This window comes from Balaenoptera physalus, assembly GCF_965194825.1.
Source record: "Balaenoptera physalus genome assembly, chromosome: 9".
Taxonomy (NCBI): domain Eukaryota; kingdom Metazoa; phylum Chordata; class Mammalia; order Artiodactyla; family Balaenopteridae; genus Balaenoptera; species Balaenoptera physalus.
This window is the reverse complement of record NC_138888.1, coordinates 107820886-107841838: the sequence shown is the minus strand read 5'-3', so window position 1 is coordinate 107841838 and position 20953 is coordinate 107820886. Positions and strand designations below refer to the sequence as shown.

Sequence of the window (20953 nt, the reverse complement as noted above, 5' to 3'; positions counted from 1 at the left end):
AAGCATTCTTTTCTGTAAAAGGATTAATGGTTTTTATAGTATTTAATGGAGTCAGAAAAAAAATTCTGTTTTCCCCTAATATTTCAATATGTTTTCTTCATAAAGCTGAATATACCTATAAAAAACCAATTACTGTACTAATTACTTCACAGTATTATTACTAGTACCAAATTAACTAAAATATTTGAAGAAATTTATAAACTGTAAAACAGTTCACAGATTTTACTTATGATTGTTACTGGGTCTAGTCATAGTTATAGGTTTGAAGACCATAGATTATCTCAGAGCACTAAAATTAGTCTGAACTATAAGTGCACAGATTTTTAAAATTTTTCTTTATTTCCAGATTGAATCAACAGCATACTTAAAAAGTGCTGCATACACATCAAAAAACTACAAAGTAAACAATTCAAAAAACCAATTGTTAAGTAAACTAATATTTTATCCTAATAAAAAGAATCTGACACAATCACTGACATCTAAATGTATTTACAGGAAAAAAAACAAACAAACAACCAGATATTTATTTTATACATGTCTTGAATTTGAATCTGAAAATAAAACTAACAGCAATCCAGTAATCTTAACCTCTTTGAATTAGATTAGACACTAAAGCATTATTAAAGTGGGGTTTCAATTATAGATATTGTATCTCTTTTCAAACTTCAAAATGATGTCAACATATTAGAGAAGATTTAAGGACCATTAGGTCACTTTCTCAGGATTTTTCCAATATCAGTGGAAGAATTTCTTGTAATGACCCTTTGGGTAGAGTACTTAAAAGTAAGTAAGTAAATAAATCACTTCAAAAGAAGAAGGCATTGAGGTTAAAATGATCTTTGCAGAAAAAGAAATGCAATTAGAGGGAAGAATATTGTTACATAAAGTGAATTATATGTACTAGTATGTATCTAGGCAAACAGTAGATGGCAACATCTACACAGTCTTGTTTTTGAAAGGATTATATAACATCAATATAAATCAGGCTAATGATTCATGAAATATGGGACTTTCCAAAACTCATGTATTAGAAAAGATATTTATGCACATACACATTTTGTTTTTATGCTTCCTATTTTACAATATCATGCTTCTACCTTATTAGAAGGACTTCACTAAGATCATTAACCTAAAAAATGTTTTATTTGTGAGTCACATTAGATTGCTCATCTAAACAAAGGAACAGTATTGTTTTTCCTCATATGAGTTGGCCGGATGAGGTGGTTGAATTAGATAAGGATGAGGATTAATGGAACCACGGATACCTTCTTTAATGAAAAGTAACAAATAAATAAATCTCTGACGTGACCTCAATAATTGGAGTTGCAGCAAGCTGCGGCAGGAGGCACATCTGGTGGTCAAGGGAAGGTGCAAGATGCATCTATCAAGTTTCCTTTTCTCTTTTGAGCTCATACAGCCCCCACCTGCCTCTGTTAGTAACGCTGAAGTCTGAAGACATTCTCACAAACCACTTTCAAACCTAAGAAAACCACAGAAGTCACTGTGGACTTTGATGCCTGGGGGTATTTTTATTTTCCAGAATGATGAGATTTATTATTGACGGTTTTCCTGGTCAGAAATCAGAGAGCAGCTCTGCTGGCGAGCAGCAGTGTTGCTTTACAACAGCAGAGGTCACTAAGAGCAAAAGGGAAGGGGATGGAGCCATCCAGCCAGAACCTGCTCCCACTTTCTTTGACAATCAGCAGGCAAGAGGCTGACACACATGAAGGATAACCTAATCCTAAGTACCCAATAGGATCTCCTGGGCAAGCAGTGGCTCTATCCTGGTCACAGTGCTTTCCTGGACATGCTCAGAGATGTTTAAGACTCTCTGCACAGAGAATTAGTTCCTACCAAAGAGTATATATTTAGGGAACCATAATAAAATATAGAGTGAAAATTTCCACTATATGCTTTTACAGTTATTGAAATTTTTCCTACCTCTCCAATTCTGGATGTGGATCAATCTTTAGAAAGAAAAATAACAGCTACCCCCCCCCAATAACAACAAAAAAAGAATGGGAAAAATAAAATAGTTTAGCTCTACATCTTTCAACAAAAATTTTTGAGTGTCAGGCACTGTTCTAAGTACTCGGGTACAAAAGTAAACAAAATACATTACATCCTTTTCCTCATGGAACTTAAAGAGTCTGGTAGGAGCAGGCAGAAACTGAACAAAGAAATGGTATATCACATGTCAAGTGGTGTATTTGTTTTCTAGAGCTGCCACAACAAAGTGCCACAAACTGCGTGACATAAAACAACAGAAATTTATTATCTCATAGTTGTGGAGGCTAGAAATCCAAAATTGAGGTATCTGCAGGGCCATGATCCCTCTGAAACCTGTAGGGAAATCTCCCTTGCCTTTTCTTAGCTTCTGGGGCTTTGCCAGGAATGCTTGGCTTGTATTGATAGATGTGTCACTCCAATCCTCCATCTTCACATGGCATTCTCCGTGTCTCTTCACAGACTCCTTTATATATGTCTATGTTTGTGTCCAAATTTCTCCTTTTTATAAGAACACCAGTCAGACTGGACTAGGACCCACCACAATAAACTCATCTTAACTTAGCTACGTCTGCAAAGAACCTATTTACAAATAAGGTCACAGTCTGAAGTACTGGAGGTTAGAGCTTCAAAATATATTTTGGGGGGGGGGGCAAAATTTAACTCATAACCCATATTATGGAAAACTGAAGCAGAGTAAAGGAAATAGAGAGTAACAGGCAAGGGGAGGGAAGGCACACTGAGATAAGGTAGTCAAGGAAAATGACATTTGAATAGAGAAAGTAAAATCTGAACAGAGAACTGAGGAATTGGGGCATGCAGATAACTGAGAGAAGAGATATCTGCTCCTGAAAATACATGACTTTTAAGTGCGAAAATTGTAATACGACCAATTGTCTTCACTCTTTAAAATATTTTCATGATTATAAAGAAAGGCGTATTAACATCACAATCCAAAATCATTCTTTTTTAACTCTAAACAAATTGATTCATTTTCCTTTAACTCATCCTTAGCAAGAATAGAGGGGATACTGATTGATTGTAAGCTTAAATGATGATTCTCTAAACAAATATTCATTTTGTAGCAACTATTCATTTTGCACACTTCTAGCTCCTGGGGAAAAAGGGAATAAAAAATGTAAAACTCTTTGCCTTCATGGAGTTTATATTTCAAGAAGGGAGAACTGAATTTGACTTTTCACTGTTTCTCCCCCACTGGTTTGGAAATTGAAGACACCTGCCCAGTAAGAGTAAAGTGTGTCTTTGCAGCTATCAAGAATCATGAGATCTCATGAGGACCCATAAACTTAACTGTTCCAAGTATTCATTGGATGGGAAACACTTTATAGACTCTCCTTCAAATGGCACTAACTTGTTTGGCAACACCATCAGCAACAGAAGTTCACAATCCCCCCAAACCCACCATCCACAGGAACTTCTTTCACCCTTGCTCCCTCTGTTCCAAAAACACAGTCCTGCTGCTTTTCCCAGAAAACACCAGGCTCTGCACTTGCTGCTCTCCAGATAATACCTTCCTGGCTAGGTGCTTCACTTCCAAGTCTTTCCTAAAATGTCACCTTCTCTCTGTAAGTCTTTTCTGGTCTACCCATTTAAAATTAACCCTCTGCCACTTCAACTGTCCTTATTCCCCTTCCCTGCATATTTTTCTCCAAAATATATATAACCATCAATTTTTTAACTCACAGATTTTGTTCATTGTCTGTTTCTTCATATTGAAACATAAACTCCATGAAGACAAAGATTTTTATCCTTTTGTTTTTTACTGCTATGTTCCCTGGAGTGAGAAGCATGCCTGGCACAAAATAAGTATGTGTTTAAAGAATGATCGTTTAAACATAATCTGCAGACCGTCTATTTGTGTTAAAGGAGAGTTGACTGCAAGCCGTCAACTTTTCCCAGGTGGGCCACATCTGAACATTGACACTGTCTCTTCAATGACAGTCGTAGGAAATTTAGAGACATTCCTTGTAATTGATGTTGCTCATATTTCTCTTTATAAATAGTGAGAATGTCTTTAAATCTTTATCTTAAGGAAGGGGAGACCTGTTCAGGTGTGCTATTTTATGATGAACTAACTCATATACAGATAAAACCTGGAGAACTTGGCCCAGGAAGTTCCTACAGTTATTCCACCAAACACTCAGCATGATCTTGATGGAATAAGTCATGTGACTTGCCCATATATGTGCTACCTTTTCAAATGTAGGTAGAAGTCCATTATGATTAATAAATACATACAGGAGAAATAATTCTGCATTAGCTTGGCTGCATTCATATGCAGATATTAAATATTAGATGGAAACAATGTTAGGTGACTTGAAATTTACTCTGATAATAAAAAGGTTCCTATTGTACAAGAATGTAGTCCCTGTCAGGATACTCAGAATCCTGAGTGGAGCAGTGCTTCTAGACTCAAATTAAAATCACCTGGGAAGATTTGTAAGCACTGCTGCCTAGTCCTCACCCCTCCAGAATTCTGCTTTAAATAGTGAAAGATGGGGCCAATAGTTTCTTAAGCTTCCTAGGTGATTCTAATATGGAGGTAGGTGAAGATCTAATGCAGTAAAAGAACTAAATATCCTCTAAGAAATGACCAAGGAAAGTGTACACAGATGGTCCCTGACTCACAATGGTTTGGTTTATGGTTTTTCCATTTTATGATAGTACAAAAGCAACACCAGTAGAAACCATGCTTGGAATTTTGAATTTTGATCTTTTCCCAGGCTAGTGCTATGCTGTACAATCATCTCTCTCATGATGCTGGGCCATGGCAGTGAGCCACATCTCCCAGTCAGCCACACAATCATGAGGGTAACAACTTACAACCATTCGGTACCCAGACAACCATTCTGTTTTTCACTTTCAGTACAGTATTCAATAAATTACCTGAGATATTCAACACTTTACTATAAACCAGACCTTGTGTTACATGATTTTGGCCAACTGTAGGCTAATGTAAGTGTTCTGAGCACATTTAAGGTAGGCGAGGCTAAGCTATGATGTTCAGTAGGTTAGGTGCATTACATTTCATCTTACAAGGGGTGTATTAACTTTTCAAATTACAACGGGTTTACTGGGACATAAGCTCATCGTAAGTTAAAGAACATGTGTATTGAGTTTACAGAATTATTCCAGAAGTGCACTGTCCTAATGAAACCATACCCCATAGAGTTAAAAAAAAAAAACCCATCCTGAAACCATGCCCCACAAGGTTAACAGAAACTGGAAACTAACAGAAAGTCTTGAGATTATCTTACAAAAGACCAGATAAGGGAACAGCTTGTTAAAAACCCCTCTGCTTGTAACAAAACAAAACTGGCTGAGACTGCATGGAACCAACATGGCTGATTGGGGTCTGCTCAGAATGGACTTGCTTGTCCAGTAGGTGACATTTGGACATCATGGACCCAAATTCCCCTGCATGTTTCATACCAACCCTCCTGGACTTTGCACATGTGTCCCATGAGGAAGCTTGTCCGTCCTGTGCAGACTGACAATTGCTGCACATTTCCCTCCCTCCAGTCACCTTCCCTTAACCTCTGGCCACCCTATGCTCTTCACCTATAAATATCCCCACTTCCCACTTTTGCAGAGGTAGACTTGAGATTTGTTCTCGCATCTCCCCTCTCAGTTGCCTTGTGAATAAACTCTTTTTCTGCTGCAAACCTCCAGCATCTCAATATTAGGTTTGCTGTATGTCAGGTAAGTGAAACTCTTTGGTAACATTAATAGGAAAAGAAGAGGACCTTTAAGATGGCAGAGGAGTAAGATGTGGACATTACCAACCACCCCACAAATATATCGAAAATACATCTACATGTGGAACAACTCCAACAGAACACCTACTGAACACTGGCAGAAGACCTCAGACTTCCCAAAAGGCAAGAAACGCCCCACGTACCTGTCTGACAGGGTCTTGGTGCTCCAGCCGGGTGTCAGGTCCGAGCCTCTGAAGTGGGAGAGCCGAATTCAGGACATTGGACCACCAGAGACCTCCTGGCACCACATAATATCAATCAATGAGAGCTCTCCCAGAGATCTCCATCTCAACGTTAAAAGACCCAGCTCCAGTCAACGACCAGCAAGCTCCAGTTCTGGACACCTCATGCCAAACAATGAGCAAGACAGGAATACAACCCCACCCATTAGCAGAGAGGCCACCTAAAATCATAATAACTTCACAGACACCCAACACACACCACTGGATGTGGTTCTGCCCACAAGAAAGACAGATCCAGACTCATCCACCAGAACACAGTCACCAGTTCCCTCCACCAGGAAGCCTACACAACCCATTGAACCAACATTACCCACTGCAGACAGACATGAAAAACAACAGGAACTATGAACCTGCATCCTGCAAAAAGAAGACCCCAAACACAGTAAGTTAAACAAAATGAGAAAACACAGACATATGAAGCAGATGAAAGAGCAAGGTAAAAACCCATCAGACCAAACAAATGAAGAGGAAATAGGCAGTCTACCTGAAAAAGAATTCAGAGTAATGATATTAAGATGATCCAAAGTCTTGGAAATAGAATGGAGAAAATACAAGAAACGATTAGCAAGGACCTAGAAGAACTACAGAGCAAACAAACAATGATGAACAAGACAATAAATAAAATTTAAAATTCTCTAGAAGGAATCAATAGCAGAATAACTGAGGCAGAAGAACGGATAAGTGACCTGGAAGATAAAAGAGTGGAAATAACTACCTCAGAGCAGAATAAAGAAAAAAGAATGAAAAGAATTGAGTACAGTTTCAGAGACCTCTGGGATGACATTAAACACACCAACATTCGCATTATAGGGGTCCCAGAAGAAGAGAAAAAGAAAGGGTCTGAGAAAATATTTGAAGACATTATAGTTGAAAACTTCCCTAGCATGGGAAAGGAAATAGTTGGTCAAGTCCAGGAAGGGCAGAGAGTCCCATACATGATAAATCCAAGGAGAAACACACCAAGACACATGTTAATGAAACCATCAAAAATTAAATACAAAAAAAAAAAATTAAAAGCAGCAAGGAAAAGCAACAAATAACATACAAGGGAATCCCCATAAGGTTAACAGCTGATCTTTCAGCAGAAACTCTGCAGGCCAGAAGGGAGCGGCAGGACATATTTAAAGTGATGAAAGGGAAAAACCTACAACCAAGATTACTCTACCCAGCAAGGATCTCATTCAGATTTGACGGAGAAAATAAAACCTTTACAGACAATCAAAACCTAAGAGAATTCAGCACCAACAAACGAACTTTACAAGAAATATTAAAGGAAATTCTATAGGCGGGAAACAGAAGAGAAAGAAAAAACCTACAATAAAAAACCCAAAGCAATTAAGAACGGTAATAGGAACATACATATCGATAACTACCTTAAATGTAAATGGATTAAATGCTCCAACCAAAAGACATAGACTGGCTGAATGGATACACAAACAAGATGCATATATATGCTGTCTACAAGGGAATGACTTCAGACCTAGAGACACATACAGACAAAAAGTGAGGGAATAGAAAAGGCATTCTATGCAAATGGAAATCAAAAGGAAGCTGGAGTAGCAATTCTCATATCAGACAAAATAGACTTTAAAATAAAGACTGTTACAAGAAACAAAGAGGGACACTACATAATGATCAAGGGATGAATCAAAGAAGATATAGCAAGTGTAAATATTTATGCATGCAACATAGGAGAACCTCAATACATAAGGCAAATGCTAACAGCCATAAAAGGGGAAATCAACAGTAACGCAATAATAGTAGGGGATTTTAACACCCGACTTTCACCAATGGACAGATCAACCAAAATGAAAATAAATAAGGAAACACAAGTTTTAAATGATACATTAAATAAGATGGACTTAATTGAAATTTATAGGACATTCCATCCAAAAAGAAAAGAATACAATTTCTTCTCAAGTGCTCATGGAACACTCTGCAGGATAGATCACACCTTGGGTCACAAATGAAGCCTTGGTAAATTTAAGAAAATTGAAATTGTATCAAGTATCTTTTCCAACAACAAAACTATGAGACTAAATATCAATTACAGGAAAAAAACTGTAAAATATACAAAGAAATGGAGGCTAAACAATACACTAATAAATAACCAAGAGACCATTGAAGAAATCAAAGAGGAAATCAAAAAATACCTGGAAACAAATGGCAATGAAAACTCGATGCTCAAAACCTATGGAAAGCAGCAAAGGCAGTTCTAAGAGGGAAGTTTATAGCAATACAATCCTACCTCTAGAAACAAGAAACATCTCAAATAAACAACCTCACCCTACCCCTAAAGCAATTAGAGAAAGAAGAAGAGCAACAACAACAAAAACACAAAGTTAGCAGAAGGAAAGAAATCATAAAGATCAGATCAGAAATAAAGGAAAAGAAGTGAAGGCAATGATAGTAAAGCTCAATAAAACTAAAAGCTGATTCTTTGAGAAGATAAACAGAATTTATAAACCATTAGCCAGACTCATCAAGGAAAAGAGGGAAAAGACTCAAATCAACAGAATTAGAAATGAAAAAGGAGAAGTAACAACTGACCCTGCAGAAATACAAAGGATCATTAGAGATTACTAGAAGCAACTCTATGCCAATAAAATGGACGATCTGGAAGAAATGGACAAATTCTTAGAAAAACACAACATTCTGAGACTGAACCACGAAGAAATAGAAAATATAAACAGACCAATCACAAGCACTGAAATTGAAACTGTGATTAAAATTCTTCCAACAAACAAAAGCCAAGGACCAGATGGCTTCAAAGGCAAATTCTATCAAACATTTAGAGAAGAGCTAACACCTATCCTTCTCAAACTCTTCCAAAATATAGTAGAGGAAGGAACACTCCCAAACTAATTCTACAAGGCCACCATCACCCTGATACCAAACCCGAGAGAGATGTCACAAAAAAAGAAAACTAGAGGCTAATATCACTGATGAACACAGATGCAAAAACCCTTAACAAAATACTAGCTAACAGAATCCACCAGCACATTAAAAGGGCCATACACCATCATCAACTGGGGTTTATCCCAGGAATGCAAGGATTCTTCAACATACGCAAATCAATCAAGGTGATACGCCATATTAACAAACTGAAAGATAAAAACCATATGATAATCTCAGTAGAGGCAGAAAAAGCTTAAAACAAAATTCAACACCCATTTATGCTAAAAACCCTCCAGAAAGAAGGCATAGAGGGAATTTACCTTAACATAATAAAGACCATATATGACAAACCCACAGCCAACATCATTCTCAATGGTGAAAACATGAAACCATTTCCACTAAGATCAGGAACAAGACAAAGTTGCCCACTCTTACCACTATTATTCAACATAGCTTTGGAAGTTTTAGCCACAACAATCAGAGAAGAAAAAGAAATAAAAGGAATATAAAACAGAAAAGAAGAAGTAAAACTCTCACTGTTTGCAGATGTCATGATATTATACATAGAGAATACTAAAAATGCTACCAGAAAACTACCAGAGCTAATCAATGAATTTGGTAAAGTAGCAGGATACAAAATTAATGCACAGAAATCTCTTGCATTCCTATACACTAATGATGAAAAATCTGAAAGAGAAATTAAGGAAACACTCCCATTTACCATTACAACAAAAAGAATAAAATACCCAGGAATAAACCTACCCAAGGAGACAACAGACCTGTATGCAGAAAACTATAAGACAGTGAGGAATGAAATTAAAGATGATACCAACAGATGGAGAGATATACCATGTTCTTGGATTGGAAGAATCAACATTGTGAAAATGACTCTAATACCCAAAGCAATCTACAGATTCAATGCAATCCCTATCAACCTACCAATAGCATTTTCCACAGAACTAGAAAGGAAAATGTCACCATTTGTATGGAAACACAAAACACCCGAATAGCCAGAGCAATCTTGAAAAAGAAAAACGGAGCTGGAGGAATGAGGCTCCCTGACTTCAGATTCTACTACATAGCTACAGTAATCAAGACAGTATGGTACTGGCACAAAAACAGAAATATAGATCAATGGAGCAGGATAGAAAGCTCAAAGATAAACCCACGCACATATGGTCACCTTATCTCTGCTAAAGGTGTCAGGAATATAAACTGGAGAAAAGACAGCCTCTTCAATAAGTGGCGCTGGGAAAATTGGACAGCTATATGTAAAAGAATGAAATTAGAACACTCCCCAACATCATACAAAAATAACCTCAAAATGGATTAAAGACCTAAATGTAAGGCCAGAGACTATATAGCTCTTAGAGGAAAACATAGGCAGAACACTCCTTGACATAAATCACAGCAAGATCCTTTTTGACCCCCTTCCTAGAGAAATGGGAATAAAAAGAAAAATAAACAAATGGAACCTAATGAAACTTAAAAGCTTTTGCACAGCAAAGGAAATCATAAACAAGACAAAAAGACAACCCTCAGAATGGGAGAAAATATTTGCAAAGGAAGCAACTGACGTAGGATTAATCTCCAAAATACACAAGCAGCTCATGCAGCTCAATATCCTAAAAACAAATAACCCAATCCTAAAATGGGCAGAAGACCTAAATAGACATTTCTCCAAAGATATACAGATTGCCAACAAATACATGAAAATATGCTCAACATCACTAATCATTAGAGAAATGCAAATCAAAACCACAATGAGGTATAACCTCACACCAGTCAGAATGGCCATCATAAACAAATCTAGAAACAATAAATGCTGGAGAGGGTGTGGAGAAAAGGGAACCCTCCTGCACTGTTGGTGCGAATGTAAATTGATACAGCCACTATGGAGAACAGTACAGAGGTTCCCTAGAAAACTGGAAAGAGAACTACCATATGACCCAGCAATCCCACTACTGGGCATATACCCTGAGAAAACCATAATTCAAAAATGTCATGTACCACAATGTTCATTGCAGCACTATTTACAGTAGCCAGGACATGGAAGCAACCTAAATGTCCATCAACAGATGAATGGATAAAGAAGATGTGGCACATATGTACAATGGAATATTACTCAGCCATAAAAAGAAATGGAATTGAGTTATTTGTAGTGAGGTGGATGGACCTAGAGTCTGTCATACAGAGTGATGTATGTCAGAGATAAACAAATACCGTATGCTAACACATATATATGGAATCTAAAAAAAAAGGTTCTGAAGAACCTAGGGACAGGACAGGAATAATGACGTAGACGAAGAGAATCGACTTGTGGACAGAGGGAAGGGGAAGGGGAAGCTGGGACTAAGTGAGAGAGTGGCATTGACATATATACACTACCAAACCTAAAATAGATAGCTAGTGGGAAGAAGCCACATAGCACAGGGAGATCAGCTGCGTGCTTTGTGACCACCTAGAGGGGTGGGATAAGGAAGGTGGGAAGGAGATGCAAGAGGGAGGAGATATGGCAATATATGTATACGTATAGCTTATTCACTTTTTTATACAGCAGAAGCTAACACAACATTGTAAAGCAATTATACTCCAATAAAGATGTAAAAACAAAATTTTTTTTTTAAATAGGAAAAGAGTCCTCAAAATGGCTCTAGAAAAAGAGGCAAAAATCACATTTCTCTTCCAGGTATTTATGATATAAAGATTTATAGAAAGTATCACTTGTGATAGTGGAAATGCAATTATTTCAGCTTATGATAAAGATATTCGAACCTTAATACTGTGTGACATTCCCCTCAAGTAAGAAGTCACATTGCAAAGGTGGAGTGAACTGTTCTGGGTGCCCTGAAGTGATTCCAGTAGAGAGTAACCAACAAGATGTGCTGGCTTGGTCCCTGTCTTATCTAAGAATAATAAAACCTACCTCAAAAGGACTTATGAGCAGGGCCTTGCAACCCACAGAGAAGCACAGGGTTCCACACTCAAATGGGCTTTATGTTTTCAATTTAGTGCTTTGTGGTCACTGTCTTGAAATTCTTATTACTTTTATTTTGAATTATGTATGTGAGTTCTTATGGAACAATGGAGTAGGCACTGGAGGCTTGGAAGCCCACATGGGGTCCTGCCTATCCACATCCCCAGGGTGAGTTCTCAAGGATGTTCTCTTCACCGACCAGTAACCACTGTTGCTTTCCACCCCCAATCCCCCCCCCCCATTGAGCCTGGGCATGGTTTGGGGTCAGATACAAATGCCCTGCTTGCCAAGTCAGAGGGCAGGGCCGTGGGCTCCTGTGAGAGTCTGCACTTGCCCTACAAGTAACTCTTTGGCAAAAGAGCAAGTTACTAAATAGCAAACACAGAAGATATGACATATAGAGAAAGAAATCTTGGAGGAAATAAATGTATTTTTCCTCCTTTTGGAACAAGGAGTCTGCATTTTCATTTCTCATTGGATCCTGCAAATTATATGACTAACCCTGATTGTGAGATACTGATTTTTATCATACATATTTTTTGTGCAAACATTAGAAAGAAAACATGAGACAATAAATTGGTTCTGTTGGAATGGAAAGGCTAACACATTTGCCAATAGTTCATTCTCTTCATCTCTTTCAATGAATACCTTTCAATAACGCAAGTTGTCAAAATACTAATGGATATATTCAGACTTATCTAAGAAATTAGAGGATAATCTAGATCAGATATGGATGCTTTTCTTTCAATAATTTCTATTTTCTAGGTTGTCTGGAGAAGGACTAAGGTGGGTCCCTGGCACAGCAATTAAAGTCATAGGGCCTGGTCATGCAAAGACCAAACAATATCTGTAAACCACTGAACCAAGAGATTTGCTTTGTAAACCAATGGAAATAATACTTCCCCCTAGGGAGACTGAGATCCAGAACAATTAGAAGTTTCTACTCTGAAAATTATTTGAGACTTTGAGCTCCCTCAAATTCTTTTTAGAAATAAGGCATAAATTAAAATTCCATGTAATCTCCTTTAGAGCCATCTGGTGTTGATTTTTCTGCTCTACCTCCTGAGAACTCAAAAGAGCCAAAAATGGGAAGAAAACAATAATCCTCTGTTCACTGCAGCTGCTGAAGTAGTCACTAAATTTTTTTCCTACATTCACCTGTAAATGAGAACCAGTATTCAAAACAATAGATGTTTTATTAGTGTAAAGATGTACTAGCCAAATATGGAATGATTTGTATTGCTATAATCCAATGCTAATGACTTTTGGCCCGTTCATTTCCTGAATTGAGCTATGTAATATCTCATGTCCAGGGTGATGGTGGTGTTGAGAGAAAAATAGAAACCCAAGAGTAGTTTTGTTAAAGAACTTCTTATTCCTAGTTCATATTTTTACAGCACCAAAAACATTTTCCCTTAATCTTTTCTTTTGCAGAGTAAATATAGTATTCCCAAATCTTTTCACTTTTCATGATAAAGTCCTTTAATCTATGCTTATGCTAACTGATGTCTGCAGAATCTTCTCCAGCCTGCATCTTCCTAAAGTTGTTGACTTCAGAAGTTATATATATGTAACTCATGAAGATGAATAGGCAATTTTGTGACTAAATGTCTCTAGTTATGCTACTACCCCTGTTATATTTATCACGCAAAAGAGATACTATAGAGATACTGTGAATAAAACAGTCCTCTGGGGTTACAACATCCAGGGGACCCCAGAAAGTCAGCTCTCAGTCCCAGACAGAGTAGGTAGTTGACTATGTGGCAGAATCAGAAAAATCTTTCCAGCTCTTTAAAAACAATACCCCACAAAGTGCCAAGATGTGAGAAAGTCTTCAATCAAGTTTCTTTTTTCTTTTCTTTTCTTTTCTTTTCTTTCTTTTTCTTTCTCTCTTTTTTTTTTGTTTTTGTCAAGCTAACCAATGGTTTTGTTCCCATAAAAATACAAATATGCTGAGAGAGGGCACTGTTTTTCCTAACTCAATTCACTTTAATTTAGTTGATCAGACGTTTTTTCCTAAGAGCAGCTTTATGTTAAATGTTGGGAAGTGAGTAATTAAAAGAGAGACAAAAGAAGTGGTTAGATATGACCAAGGGCATTTTCTAAATTCAGGTTGAGAATAGCAAAGAATTGGTTATACATCAGTTTTAACTAGGGCTTATCATGCTGATGGTACATTGTAAATTATTTTTATCTGAGTTTCTTTTAGGACATATAAGAATACAATTTAGAGGGGAATAACAGTAAAGAAGAAAATAGAAGGAATAGATGAGCAAAGTCCTTGTCCTGTAATTTCAAAACCTCTACTATATGGAATCTAAGACACCATGAATTGAAAAATACAGCATTACATACAAATAAGAATGAAAAAAAAACTGCCAATTAAACAATGACAGAAAGTTTTTTAAACACTAATTATATTTATTTATTCTTATTAAAAGAGCTCTTTTGGACTTGATTATATGTAGATTTTTATTACACATCATTTTTGTGCATACACCAAAACAAATTGGTTACATTTTTTTCCTACAAATTTTCTACATTCAAAGTCTTTTGGGCTCAGATTCACCAATGTCTGTGCTTTTATATTTTTTCTACATAATGTCATCCTCCATTCCATCAACTGCACTGGTGATGCAGCGTTTCATGAAATAACCCACCAAAGAACCAAAGGCATTGGCACAAGGCTCTGTATTGCCTTGAGATTATGTAGAGTTGGCACACCTTCGACTCGCATTTCAAGAGTGTAGCAAACATGTGACTCACCACTTTCCATACCTCTTCCCCACAACCATTTTGTTCCTATGGTTTAAAAGAGTGCTCTACTGAGAAATTATGATGCGAGAAAGGATATTTACATCATCACAAAATTTCTTGCTACATGATATGTGCTAATTACAAATGGGGAAATAGTTACCATGATGCAGGAACCTGGTGACAGTACCTTCACTAAGTGATCAAAGTTAGCATCAGTAATGAGACAGGTAACTCCTTGATACACTGGAAAGGAATATCTGTGATATTTCTGCCAAAAAAAGAAAAAAAGAAAAAGAAAAGATTAGCTTAAATCTAATCATGAAAAAACATCAGAACTAACTCAAATTAAGGTATATTCTACAAAATAACAGGCCTGTAATCTTCAAAAATGTCAAGTCATGAACTACAAGGAAAGACTGAAGAGTTTTTCAGGTTAAAAGAGAGTAAATTTAAACACAGTATGTGATCTTGGTCTGTATCCTGAACCAGAATTATGATTTATTTTGCTATAAAGGACATCAGTGGAACTATTGACAAAATGTAAATATCTTTAGAGTATTTTATCAATGCTAATATACTTATTTTGATAGCTATATTGTAGTTATATAAGAGAATGACCTTTGAGATATGTGTACACACACACACACATATATACCAAATTACTTAAAGAAAGATATATATAATTACTTAGAGATAGAATGGTAAAACAAATGTGGTAAAATGTTAACCTTTTTGGAATCAGGATCAAGCTTATATAGGAATTCTTTATACTATTTTTCTAAAAGTCTGAAATAATTTCAAAATAAAATTGTTTTAATGGACCTCCAGCATTTTCTCTGGCATTTTATTTCAAAGAGTTGACACCCATTTTGCTAAGGTTATAAGGCTCTATCATTGCTATTGATATTATTGTGGATTTTCTGGCACAATAAGAAGACATGTTACTGAGAAATAATAATTTAGTTTTTCTTTTTAACCATTAAGGCGACCCAGAGATACAAATGCTAGTAATTAAGGAGTTCTAGAAAAAAAGTTTTTAAATTGGGTTAAATGTGCCCAAACTAAATACAAAACACTGTGAAGTGGCTAAAAGAATACATCATTGGTGGTCCTTGTGTTAGTATAGACTTTCTGAAATTGTGCTAAATGAATACACATGTTAGAAGAATGTTTGGCAACAGCTATACAAGTATTAGCTATTATTATATATTTATATTTATATTATTATATAGTAATCATTATGATTTTATTTCCAAATATTACTACTACTCTCCATTGAAATTACAAGGAAAACCTGGATCATGGATAGATTTTTATTCAGGTTCTTTAGATTGATACATGAAACAAAAGATACAAACACTCATTTGTGTGGTTGTATATATTAGTCTGTATGTAGTGCCTACTTTATAAGTTGTTGGGAAGATTAAATAGGTAATACATTTAAGACACTCTACTTGACTGATACATTATTTTGATGAATATTAACATTAATCAACTTTGATAAATTTTTAAATGGTATAGAAAATGCTGTTTGGAAACAAAATAAGAAAAAAGAAGAGAGAAGGATAGCAATTTAAAGTGGGTAGAAAATTACCCCCTCTAAGTGAGATAATACCCTGATCAACAATATTGCCTATGATATTAATAACAATAGCTAACATTTTTGAGCATGTACTGTGTTCTAGGTATCATGATAATCACTTTCTATTTAATCTGATTTTGCCTAGAAGTTAAGTAACTTTCCTAAAGTCACACATTAAATATAAATAACAACCATGAGATTCAAACCCAAGTAGTCCACATCCCATGATCTAAAACAGTGTACTCTGCTCTCTCCACAATGTATGATTCCATAATCCATAGATGCTACTTTGCCAGATTATCTTGCCATATTTCCTTGCTGCTTTCTAATTGTGCTTGAATTTTGGGGGTATTTCTTCTCTAACCATTTATACACTCCTCAAAGACAGAAGAGAAGCTTTCTCTTTCTTTTTTACTTAATCAAAGGGCTTGTTACTAAGGGAAGACCACAGAGCACCTCTGAAAAGACCCCCTTAGGGATTTTGGTAAAGAGCAATGCAAATAACAAGCACCCAAGAGTACTATTTGAAACCTAAGGAACAAAAATATTCTCCAACCTCACTTCTCTTAATCAATACTTTCCATTTAGGGAGCGTTGCCAAGATGGTGGAGTAGGAAGACTCTGAGCTCACCTCCTCCCATGGGCAAACCAAAATTACAGCTATTTACAGAGCAATTATTGATGAGTAAGACTGGAAGACTAGCAGAAAAGATCTTCTACAACTAAAGATATAAAGAAGGAAACACAGTGAGATGGGTAGGATGGATGGAGACAAGGTATATTGTACCCACTTGTATACAAAGTGGGCTACATACAAAAGGTGGAGGATAATTACAATACAGAGATTCTCCCCCAAAATGAGGTGTCTGAGTCCCACAACAAGCTCCCCAGCCTGGGGGCCCTGCACCAGAAAGTTGAGCCCTCAGAAATTTTGGCTTTGAAGGCCTATGGGACTTCCTTTCAGGAGAGCCAGAAGGCAGTGGGAAAGAGAGACTCCACTCTTAAAGTGTGAACACAAAATCTCACACACTCCAGGACCCAGGGCAGAAGCAGTAATTTGAAAGGAGCCTGGGTCAGACCCACCTGCTGATGTTGGAGAGGCTCCTGGAGAGACAGGAGGAGACTGGAGCTCACTCTGGGGACATAGACACTGATGGCAGCCATTTTGGGGAGCTTGTTCTACCATGAGGACACTGGTGCTTGCAAGTGCCACTTTGGAATCTTCCATTTAGATTACTAGCCTTGAGACCCAGCCCAGGCCCCACCCACCAGCCTGTTAGCACCAGTACTAGGACACCTCAGACCAAGCACTAGCCAAGTGGGTAACACAGTGCCACCTACCAGCAAGCCAGCTGCCTTAAGATGCCCTGAGCCCACAGCTACCCAGGACCTGACCTTACCCACCAAAGGGTCCAGGACCCAGTCCCACCCATAAGTTCTCCAGCACTGGCCCACAGATACCCTGGGCCCCCACAGCCAGCCATTGGAAACCAGCTCCACCCATGAGTGGGCCTGCCTGAGACCTGAAACCATCCTCACCTGCCAGTAGGCAGTCACCAACCCCAGGACACCCTCTGCCCAGCCCTGCTTATCAGTAAGGGCACAACAGCTCCAGGACACTTGGGCACTTCAGCCAGAGACCACAAGATACAGCTTTGCCCACCAATGGGCCAGCACTAGCCCCAGTACCCTCCCTCACAATCCAGCAGGTGGGCACCAGCCCTGGGATTTCCTGAGCCCCGGTGCTGCTCACCAATACGTGGACAGCAGCTCCAGAACCACCACAGCACCACAGTCTGCCATGTCAAACCCAGACCACCCACCAGCAGGTCGGCACCAGACCCAGGACCACCTGGGCCCCAGCTATACTCACCAGCAGGCAAACACAGTCTTGTGGACACACTGTGACCCTCAGTCAGACACCCTGGGATTCAGCCCCCCGCATGATCAGGCCAACACCAGCTCTGGGACACCCAGTGCCCTGCAGTCAGAGGCCTCATGTCCTGGTTCCACCCATCAGGGGCCAGAACTAGCCTCAGGACCCAATGGGCCCTAGCCCCACCCACCAGCAGGCCCACACCAGCTCTGAGCCACGATGGAACCCTCAGCCAGCCACCCCAGGATCCAGCTCCATTCACCGTGGGACCAACACCAGCTTTGAGACATCCTGAAACCTGCAGCCAGTCAAGTCAGGAAACGGCCTGACCCACCAGCAGGCCAAGACTAGATCCAGGACCCTCAGCCCTGCAACTACCTATGCTAGAACCTGGCTCTTCCCACCAGTGAGCCAGCACTAGCCCCAGGGCCCACACATGGCCCTGTTGCCAGACACCTCATGAGCCTGCAGCCTCCGCAGAAAGCACAGCCTGACAACCAACTGGACCATAGTGCCCACAGTAGTCAGCCCATCACAACAGATGGAACAACAGAACCCACATTGGGAGCACCCCCATAGCATATAGCTCTGATGACAGATGGGAGTGTGTTACTGAGACACATAGGACATCTACAAAAGCCCACTTATCCAAGGTCAGGAAACATAAACAACCTACCAAATACATAGAAATAAAAACAGCAAATTAGGCAAAATGAGACAACCGAGGAATATGTTTCAAACAAAAGAACAAGATCAAACTCCAGGAGAAGAACTACCTGAAGTGGAGGTAAGCAATCTTCCTGATACAGATTAAAGGTAATGGTCAAAAAGATCTTCAAAGAACTCAGGAGACAATTGAATGAACAGAGTAAGAAGTTAGAAGTTTTTAACAAAGAGTTAGAAAATGTAAAGAAGAACCAAACAGAGATGAAGAATACAATAACTGAAATAAAAAATACACTAGAAAGAATCAACAGTAGATTAGATAATGCAGAGAAATGATCAGTGAGCTAGAAGAGAGAGGGGAAATCGCTGAGGCTGAACAGGGGGGAAAAAAAGAATAAACAGAAATGAAGACAGCTTAAGAGAACTCAGAGATACCATTAAGTGTACTAACATTCACATTACGGGGGTCCCAGAAGAAGAGAGAGGAAAAGGGGCTGAGAATATAATTGAAGACATAATAGCTGAAAAGTTCCCTAACCTGGGAAAGGTAACACCCATCTAAGTCCAGAAAACACAGAGAGTCCCATACAGTATCAATCCAAAGAGGATCACACCAAGACACATTGTAATTAAAATGGCAAAAATTTAAAAATAAAGAGAATTTTAAAAACAGCAAGGGAAAGCAACAAATTACATACAAGGGAAATCCCATATGGCTGACTCTTCAGCAGAAACTGCAGGCCAGAAGAGAGAGGCATGAGGTATTTAAGATGGTGAAGTCAAAAACCTACAATCAAGAATACTCTACCCAGCAAAGCTTTAATTCAGATTTGTGGATAAAATAAAAGTTTTATCAACAGCAAAAGCTAAAAGAGTTCAGCACCACCAAACCAGCTTTACAAGAAATGTTAAAGGGACTTCTCTAAATGAAGAAGAAAAGGCTACAACTAGAAACATGAAAATTACAAAAGGCAAAAGATCATTGGTAAAGGCAAATATACAGTAAAGGTAGTAAAAGGGTAAAAGACAAAAGTAGTAAAATAATCTATATTCACAAGTGGTTAAGGGATGCACAAAACAAAAAGATGTAATAGATGATGTCAAAAACAGTAAACATGGGGGCATTAAAAATACAGGGTTGCTAAAATGCTTTTGAAATTAAGAAATCAGCAACTTAGAATAACCACACACACATATATAGATTGCTATTTGTAAACCTCATGGCAACCACAAACCAAAAATCTATAATAGATATATACACAAAAAAAACCCAGAAAGGAATGCAAAAAAAAAAAATCACTAAAGAGAGTCATCAAATTACAAGGGAAAAGAGCCAAAGAAAAAGAAAGGAACAAGAAGGAACTAAAAAAAAAAAAGCCCCAAAACAGTTAACAAAACGGCTATAAGTACATACTTATCAGTAATCACTTTAAGTGGAATAAATGCTCCAATCAAAAAATACAGAATGGCTAAATGGGTAGAAAAATAAGACTCATACATATGCTGGCTACAAGAGAATCACTTCAGATGTAAAGACACCCACAGACTAAAAGTACAAGGATGGAGAAATGTATTCCACACAAATAGAAATGAAAAAAAAGCCAAGGTAGCAATACTTACATCAGACAAAATAGACTTTAAAACAAAACTGTAGCAAGAGACAAAGAAGGACATTACATAATGATCAAGGGATCAATCCAAGAAGATATAACATTTGTAAACACATATGCACCCAACATAGGAGGACCTAAATATATAAAGCAAATATTAACAGACATAAAGGGAGAAATTGATAGTAACACAATAATATTAGGGCACTTAAACATCCTACTTACATTAATAGACAGATCAACCTACAGAAAATCAGTAAGAAATCAAAGCCTTTAAATGACACAATAGAAAAGATGGATTAGTAGAAATATACATAACATTCCATCCCAAAGCAGCAGACTACACATTTTTGTTCAATGGGTACAGGGAACATTCTCCAGGATAGATCACATGTTAGGCCACAAAACAAGTCTTGTTAAATTTAAGAAAATTGAAATCATATCAACCATCTTTCCTAACCACAACACTATGAGACTAGAAATCAACTACAAGAAAAAAATGCAAAAACACAAACACTCAGAGCCTAAACAATATGCAACTAAACAACCAATGGATCAC

The 20953-nt window shown here is 37.8% G+C and overlaps 1 protein-coding gene across 1 annotated transcript in view; it reads right to left on the bottom strand.

Moving 5' to 3' along the window:
• The window catches only part of LGSN (lengsin, lens protein with glutamine synthetase domain), a 68364-nt gene extending 56829 nt beyond the window's left edge, over positions 1-11535 (bottom strand). Inside the window, exon 1 of the mRNA XM_082474308.1 lies at positions 1310-11535. Within this exon, the coding sequence (XP_082330434.1) occupies positions 1310-1381 (72 nt within the window). The 5' untranslated portion in view covers positions 1382-11535. The remainder of the gene's footprint in view (positions 1-1309) is intronic.
• Positions 11536-20953: the final 9418 nt, after the last annotated feature.